Source organism: Ictidomys tridecemlineatus, chromosome 2, assembly GCF_052094955.1.
Source record: "Ictidomys tridecemlineatus isolate mIctTri1 chromosome 2, mIctTri1.hap1, whole genome shotgun sequence".
NCBI classification, from domain to species: Eukaryota; Metazoa; Chordata; class Mammalia; order Rodentia; family Sciuridae; genus Ictidomys; species Ictidomys tridecemlineatus.
The window spans coordinates 153573142-153581064 of record NC_135478.1 but is presented as its reverse complement, the minus strand read 5'-3'; the positions used below and the strand labels follow the sequence as shown (position 1 = coordinate 153581064).

At 47.3% G+C, this 7923-nt stretch overlaps 1 protein-coding gene across 1 annotated transcript; it reads right to left on the bottom strand.

Annotated features, from left to right (window-relative positions):
• Nucleotides 1–1629: 1629 nt before the first annotated feature.
• On the bottom strand, nucleotides 1630–7048 carry Sp8 (Sp8 transcription factor). The gene is made up of 2 exons (XM_005328795.3): nucleotides 6903–7048; nucleotides 1630–5926 (listed from the first exon to the last, which is right to left on the bottom strand). Exons 1-2 carry the CDS (start codon nucleotides 6921–6923, stop codon nucleotides 4424–4426), a joined length of 1524 nt encoding a protein of 507 aa, XP_005328852.1. The 5' UTR covers nucleotides 6924–7048; the 3' UTR covers nucleotides 1630–4423.
• Nucleotides 7049–7923: the final 875 nt, after the last annotated feature.

Genomic DNA, 7923 nt, shown 5'->3' with positions numbered 1-7923 from the left:
TTCTTTTATTTTTTTCTCTACTATCTTAAGCAACCAGAAAATAATCAAATTTATACTTTTCTTTCCCTGTAGATTCCTGCCTAAATTTGTCAGTCAAAAATATCATCTGACCTTTGAGCTAATCCTCTAAAATTTAAAAAAAAAAACAGTATTTATTTTAAATAAATTCCTCTACAGGCCTTCCATAACATTCCATTCAATAATCCCACCAAAAGATGGGGAGGGGAGTGAAAATATGATGGTAGAACTACTAATCTGCTCACACAGGAATCCAGTCTCATCACCTGTTTGCCTTTAATTTTTAATTTTATCATTTCCTCCCCAAGGGAAGTCCTCTTGAGAAGTGATTCCAAGACTGGGATAAGAAAGAAAACCCATCCAGGAATTCTTTCCAGTGTCAGGTGATATAGGAGAGTAATATTTGTTTAAGTTTCTAGCATAAAATATTTTAGCTGATCCAACCTCACCAAATCACAGTCATATAACTAAGTGATTTAGACCATCCAAAAAGAGGGGTGAGGAGCAAGAAAGGGGGGAGGGGAGAGAAAGGGAAAGAAAGAAACCAGGATAGGAAAGAAACACTCAAGTTTGGGGAAGAGATGAGGATACAGAAAGTTTGGATTGAGCTGTTCAGCCCTATTCCAGTATCTGGAAGATGGGCTGATATTTGCTGGCCACTGGGTCAACAGCTAATTTGGCTCTACCTTGATCAATGCAAGACTGGAAGCTTGTTCTTTGGTTCAAACTGAGACCCAGATTTCAACTTCATCTGAGTGAGTCTCCAGTCATTGCTAAGTGCTTTATCTCAGACAAAGCAGGAAGAGCAGAAAAATGAATTTTGTACTTCATCTCCGTCCTTCCCAAAGCATGTTCATTCCCCAAAGGGTAATTGTGCTCACCTGCAGAAAACTAATCTAGAAATGCTACTCACTAACCATTAAAAGAAACTGAAGTAAAGCTGGAAGGGTGTGAAGCCAAAGGAAGAAGTGAAAATTTGCACATCTAAACAACAGCCAAAAAAAAAAAAAAAAATTAGTCCCCTTTAACTAGCCCAAAGAAATCTTCTTCTAAACAAATCTTTCCTTGCTATAACCCACCTGAGAGCAAATACAGGTTCTACATGTAATGCAACTGAGATTATAAATGTACCAAGCAGCTTTCCTCTTACCTGACACTACATTTAACTCCTTCAGAACCGTTCTTTCCGAATCCCTCAGCACTGCAACTTTCAATAAAAAAGAAAAACACTTAAACTGTGTTCTGCATGTTATTCCTAGGAAGAAAGTGACAGAAAGAGACTTTTTATTTTTTAATCACCATAATTTATAGCTATAGTATACCAAAGAATCAGAGCTTACTTATTTGTCTTAAAACCATAATGATTGGAGGCCTCAAACATCTGCAGACAGCAGGATTAAGACTGCATTGTTCAAAAACATATTTAACTACAAATCTCTAATTGGTTTCTTTTTTCTGGAATTCATAATATTCATGGCACTTTGTATTTTCATAGTTCTATGTATTCTAACCACTTTAAAATCAATTTCAGTGGAAACTTTCACTTCATGATGTATATACCAAGACTGAACTTAGTATGGGAGAATGCAAACAGAAAGAAAGAAGCTAAACTTATTAGAATCTGAACACACTAACTTTTTATTCAATTTGATTCAAAATAATAATATTAATCTAATAGTGAAATAGTTTGATATAACATCAATCAACATTTAAAGTATTTTATGTTTCAAAGTATGGCTCAAGAAACACCCATTGCTTAAATGCACTTAGACATAACAAGACAATATTTTTTATTGGCATCATTGACACCTTTGAACAATAGCCTAGTAAATAGATTAAGGTTTAACCTTCCTTTTCTTTGGTGGCTGTTTAGAGACTTTAAAAGCACAGATAACTCATTTCAACAGGAACCTACTACTGATATTTACCTCTACATAATCTTTAGCTAAGACATGGAATGCCAAAAACAAGCTTTTGTTAGCTTGACCTCCTCCACCTTCTAACAACAAAAGTTATCCCCAAACCCATGTTTTTATTTTAGAAGTATTGATCTTCCAATGTAAGGCTTGGCCTTTTAAATACTAAATGCAATCAATGGCCAACAAGCTGATTTCTTCTGGAGACTTACAAGGAAGAAGAATAGGGAAAATTTTTTCTGAATTGTCTGGTGACTTACTACAAACTTTAAGAGGTAAGTAAATCCTGATGCTATGAGCTAAATCTGGTAAATAATTAATTACATTTCTTAGACTCTATAATCTTTATCTTGGTAAATAGAGAAAACACAGCTTTGCCAAATAGATCTTTCCATCTAATATCTTAAAGGCAATTATTTAAATATTACCACAAAACAGGGTCATATTTTGTTTAAATTAGACATTTAAACTGAAGATAAAATGCATATGTCCATAGTTTAAAAAGGGGGAAAAAATACAAATTAACTGGCCTAGTCTTTTATGAGTTTATTAATACCATTTAAAATATTACAAATAAATCAATTACATTTCATGCATTTAAAATGCAAGTCTAAAATGTTCCAGAGAAAGGCTTTTCATTTCAATGTGAAATATCCAAATTATTTCAACATTACAATGAGCAATTAGTTTGCAGAATCTGCAAACATTTAAATGTAGTGTCAGGAGTGTTTATTAACAGTTAACAATATTACCTTCAGGAAATACACAAAGGCCAAGGTTAGTCGAGTTTCACTTGGACAATTTATTTAATACATGGGTTTTGGCAGACCCAGTTATTATGAAATATAGGAGAACTCTCACTTTAACTATGCCTGAACTGCCAGCAAATGCAAATAAGTACATGCTCCATTAAATTAAATGTCATCCAACATTTATCAAATATTGTCTTAGTTACAGTTTGATACCTATCTAAATTCATATTCGAGCAAAACTAGGCCCCGAAAGTGCGTTTGTGGCTCTGCACCTCCAGAAGTGAGTTCAAAAATCCTGCAGCTCATGAGAACTGCCACAATAACTCTTAATATTTTCTTGTGACAAAAAAAAAATCAAGTTTACTTCAATATATTTTCAAATATTTACTGGAAGTAATGTACAAGAAAAAAATACTATACAAAATCGTCTCTTGGACAACTGCACCTCACACCCTTACAATGGTGGAGTTATATTTAATTGGTAACTAATCTAGAACGATTCTCCAGTTGTACAAACCATTAGGTTCAGATATATTTTACAAAGGTTTTTTTTTTTTCCTATTTCCCTCTTTTGGCATTTAACCTACAGCCTCATCTGAAATAAGTGATACCTTCTTCACTTGTTTATAAGTTTAAATCACACCAAAAAAAGTTTAACCCTAAAATCTTCAAGGAATTGCAAGAATTTACAGGAATGGATACTATACAAATTGACCGCTGGACTAACAAAAAAAAAAAAAAGATGGAGATTATGCTCGGGAGTGGTGAAAACGAGGTAGAAAAGGACAAACACGAAGAGAGTTAATCTGGTCTCACCGGAAAAGGGATATTTTTGCATAAGAAAAAGACACCTACCCTCACCCCCACCCCCACCCCATAAGTTAAGTTAATGTGATCAAAATAACTTTGGGATCAATTATTAGCACAGTTTTGAGAGAAAGACGCGCTCACTGATAAGGGAAAAAAACTAGAAGTGAAACAAAGAGGAAGGCTGCTTTCTTCCCCCTTACTTTTATAGTATTTTTTTTTAATGACAAAAACAATAAAGAAGGCTGTTGCAGCGATTCGCCAAGACTACCCTTTGCTGAAACTTGCCTTGGTTCCACCTCAGGGAACAAAGAGAAAGAGGCAGGGCTGACGCTGGAAAAGCTAAAATCTGCAAACTCTTGGGTCTAGGTGCTGCCAGACCCGCACCCCACCGAGCTTCGACCACCTGCGCCGGGCGCGCTGCGGGAGCAGCAGCCCAGCTGGGCCCTCTTTAGCAGAGACGCCCAGAACTGCGGTTCTGGAACCGAGTCGCTGCCATGGCTGAGATTCCCTGCCCGGCCTCCTGCCTCACCCTTGCCACCTCTCCAACTCAAGCTTGCTCAGCCTAGTTGTTCCCGCCAGCGCGGAAGCTCGAGGTCTCCCAGGCACTACATTCGTCCAGATCTAACTTAAGCGTCCGCTGCCTTCTAAAAGTTAGGGCAACCTGGAATGGAGGAGGGAAGCGAAGGGGCACAGGTTCGAGCTGCACTTGAAAGCCAGGGCCTGGGATATTGATGCGTATTACTTACATGTCCATATCCCTTCACAAAGTTAAGTCAGAGGAAAGAGAGACAAGACACACAGAAAGAGAGCGAGCGAAAGAGAGCGCGCAGGGTGCAGTGGAGAGAGGCTGGAGTCGAGGCCAGGACAGACAAGGACCAAGCGGTCCCAAGTGGGAGGAAGTGGGAGAGTGGTGCGGGGCGAGCTGTGTCACTCTAGGCCGTTGCGGTGCCCGGGCTCAGGGGGCTGCAGCAGCTCCGGGGAGTGGCAGGGCGGACTGCCTGCGGCGCTGTGCTCGCTGTCGGTGTCGCTTCCCTTCTTGCCACCGCTGCCCGATCCCGCAGAGCCGCCGCCGCCGCCGCCGCTGTGCGTCTTCACGTGCTTGCTGAGGTGGTCGCTACGCATGAAGCGCTTGTTGCAGACCGGGCAGGCGAAGCGCTTCTCGCCGGTGTGGGTCCGCAGGTGCCGCTGCAGCTCGTCGGAGCGCGTGAAGCGCTTACCGCAGAAGAGCCAGTTGCACACGAAGGGCCGTTCGCCCGTGTGCCAGCGCAGGTGCGCCTTGAGGTGCGACGTCTTACCGTACACCTTCCCGCAGCCAGGGATGTGGCAACTGTGCAGGCCCTTGCGACGCAAGCTTGCCCCGGCTGGCCCCAGCCGCTCTGCCTCCTGGCAGTTGGGGCAGTCGCAAGTGGCTCGGCCAGAGTAGCGGCGGGCGGAGGAACGCGGGGAGCCCCCCAGCGGCGCCGACGGCCCAGCGCTGAGCATGGAGCTCCCGGCGCCCGCCAGCGGAGATGGGGCCGAGTCCGGGTAGGAGCCCGGCAGAACTGGCTTGAAGCCGTCCATGAGGTGCTGCCCCGCGGGGCTGAGCAGGTGCGAGGAGGCGCCGCTGCTGAAGGCCGAGTGACTCAGGCCTGAGTAATCCGAGTTGTAGCCTCCGAGCGGCGAATGCAGCGAGGTCTGGAGCCCCCCGGCTGCGGGGTGCAGCGAGCCCGGCAGCGCCGCCGCGCCATTCGGGTTCTGCACGTCGATCCAGCCTGCGCCCACGTCCCACCAGCTGGAGGCGCCGGCAGAGCCCACGTCGCCCGCGGCCCCCAGGCCGGGGTGCGAGGGCTTAAACCACGACTCGTATGGGTGCGCCATGCCCACGCGCGGGTAGATACCCTGCAGTCCGTCCACCGAGGTGTGCACCTTGGAGATGAACACCGGTTGGTGGGAGCCGTCCTGCGAGTGTGCGGAGGAGCCTCCGCCGCCACCCCCGCCGCCGCCGCCGCTGCCCCCTGAGACGCCAGGGGCCTGGAACACAGAGTAGTCGTTGGCGAAGGGCGAGCTGGACGCGGCGGCCGCGGCAGCAGCAGCGGCGGCGGCGGCGCTGCTGGAGGTGAGGGAGAAGGCGCTGGAGCCCGGCGAGCCGCCGCAGCTGAATGAGTCGGACACCAGGGCCGCGGCCGCCGCCGCCGCCGCCGCGGCCGCCGCGGCAGCCGAAGACGTGCCGCCGTTCCTGGAGGCCCCAGACACTCCGAAGCTTGAGAGACTGGAACCCACTACGTTGCAGCTGCCGGAAGAAGAGGATGAGGATCTTTTCCAAGGGTGGAAGCCTTTGCCGAAGGAAGAAGTGCTGTCCGAGAGGGAGGAGGGAGACGGGCTGGGGCTGCCGATCTTATTACAGGTAGCTGCAAGCATGGCCAGAGGAGTGGATCCCAACCTCGGTTCTTCCTGCAAGGAGAGGAGAAGGATGGGGGAGGGGTGGTGGGCAAAGGGTCGGTGGGGGAGGGAGGGAAGATATCTGCATTAGTCCTCTGGTGGCTTCCAAAACGCCCCACTGCACCCCATCTCTCGCTGCAGTGCGCAGCCACCAACTCACCTGGCACCCCCAGCAGCCCCGGCGCCCGGCTGCTTCCTACTCTACAGGAGGGGACAAGTTTGGCTGCCGGCGTCTGATTCGGGAGCAAGGCGCCACGCTACAGAAGAGTTTGACAAGTATTCTCACCTAAAACAACACTCTTGTGCACACAGGCCCCAGACACTTTGAAACAAACAAGCAAAAAGTCCAAATTGGGGACGAAGGAAGTTTCCTTTGCCGAGATGCCTGGGGAAAAAACCATTGGATTGCTTTTAAGAGCGTTTCCCCTGCAATCCAGAGAGAGTTTTGAAAATACTGTTCCGGTCCCTCCAAACCCATGCTGGGTTGCTTCTCCCAGACCCAAAGAGGTCAAACTGTAAGGACTCACAAGCTCTTCTTTTTTTCTTTTATTTTTAAAAGTAAATATTAGTAAATATAATTAGTAAAATAAGACGAGTTCAACATACCTGCAAGACAAGGCGGGCTGAGGAATTTTTTAAGGGAAAGGGGAGACTGCAATTTGCCCAAGAAGAAAAACTTGCTCTCTTTACCCCCGAAATCGTCGCATGTAAAATGGGATGCGCGCAGGACTCCCGGGCCGGGAGCGGCCAGGCGCTGCGAGATGGCTTGTCTAAAATGCCCTTCGAACCTTTTCCTGTGCTGAAAAAAGTGACTCGGCCCCCCTCTCCCCCTCTTTCTTTTCTCCAAACTCACTTGTATTTAAAGAGGGGGGGGAGCTCTCAATAGAGAGACTGATAGCCCGTGGCCTGGCCGGGGCGACTTTAACCCCCTCCAATCGGCAATAAAAGGAAACTAATTAAACCAGCAAGAGAAAATCCTGAGACTCACCCCTAGAAGTGAAGTTGCCATCACACAAAAGTGCCCTCCTCCTCTCAGAGGATCTTTTTTATATTGATAAATCAGAGGCAGTGTTTTTTTTAGAGGTGTGCAATACAATGATCAGTTCCGCCCATTCCACCACAATTGTAGCTCCCTCTCCGGCTTTGAAGTGCCGCGGAGGCGCGGCCAGCCAATCTGCGGCCTCGCCGGGCCGCGCCGCGCGCGCGCCGTGAGGTCATCGGCGCCGCCGCCGGCCACGGCGGGCGCGGGGGGGGGGGGGGGGGGGGCGCAGTGAGCAGGAGGGGGCGGGGGTGACTGCGCGTGTTATAAAGTGTGTGTGTGTGTGTGTGTGTGTGTAACACTGTAACGGCGAGTGTGACCAAGCCGAGGAGAGGACAGTGCAAAGATGGGGCGGGGGACTGTGACATTGTGATAAGATGGGGAAAACAATAGGTAGGGCAGAAAAAAAAAAAGGTGTTGTATATGACAGTGTAACTGCGTGTGCGACAAAGGGGGTGCGTAGAGGGACTGAGCTGGAGAGTGGTGAGGGAAGAGTGCGAGTGAACTGTCTTGTAACTGAGTCCGACAGACCTAGAGAGTGAGAAGGGACTGAGTGGCAAAGTGGAGGGAGGGGGAGAGGTGTGTGAGTGTGTTTGGTGTGGGTGGAGAAGGAGGGGTGCGAATGTGTGCGTTTGTGAGAGGAGGGAGGGGGTATATGTGTTCATGCGTGTGTGTGTCTCTGTGTGTGTGTGAGTGTGCGCGCGCGCGCACTAAAACTGGGGGTGGGGAATAGGAACTAGACAATAAAGTGTACGTGCGTAAGAGAGATTGGGAGAGTGAAACTGCGAAGTTGAGTGAGACTGAGTAAATAATTGTCTCAAACGCTACCACTGTTACCAACTTCCTCTGGCTCCTTAAACATTTTTTCTTCTTCTTCTTCTCCTTCGTTTTCCCTCCTTACTTTTTTGGACTCCGTCACTCTATATACGTGTATTTTTTTAAAAAAAAATCTTAATACTTATCTTTCCCT

What these genes read in the sequence shown, in the direction of transcription:
- Sp8 (XM_005328795.3), bottom strand. Translation starts at nt 6,923, where the DNA reads ATGGCAACTTCACTTCTAGGG. An exon ending in TGGCAACTTCACTTCTAGGG is followed by an intron (nt 5,927 to 6,902) that starts GTGAGTCTCAGG and finishes CTCTCCTTGCAG; the next exon opens with GAAGAACCGAGGTTGGGATC.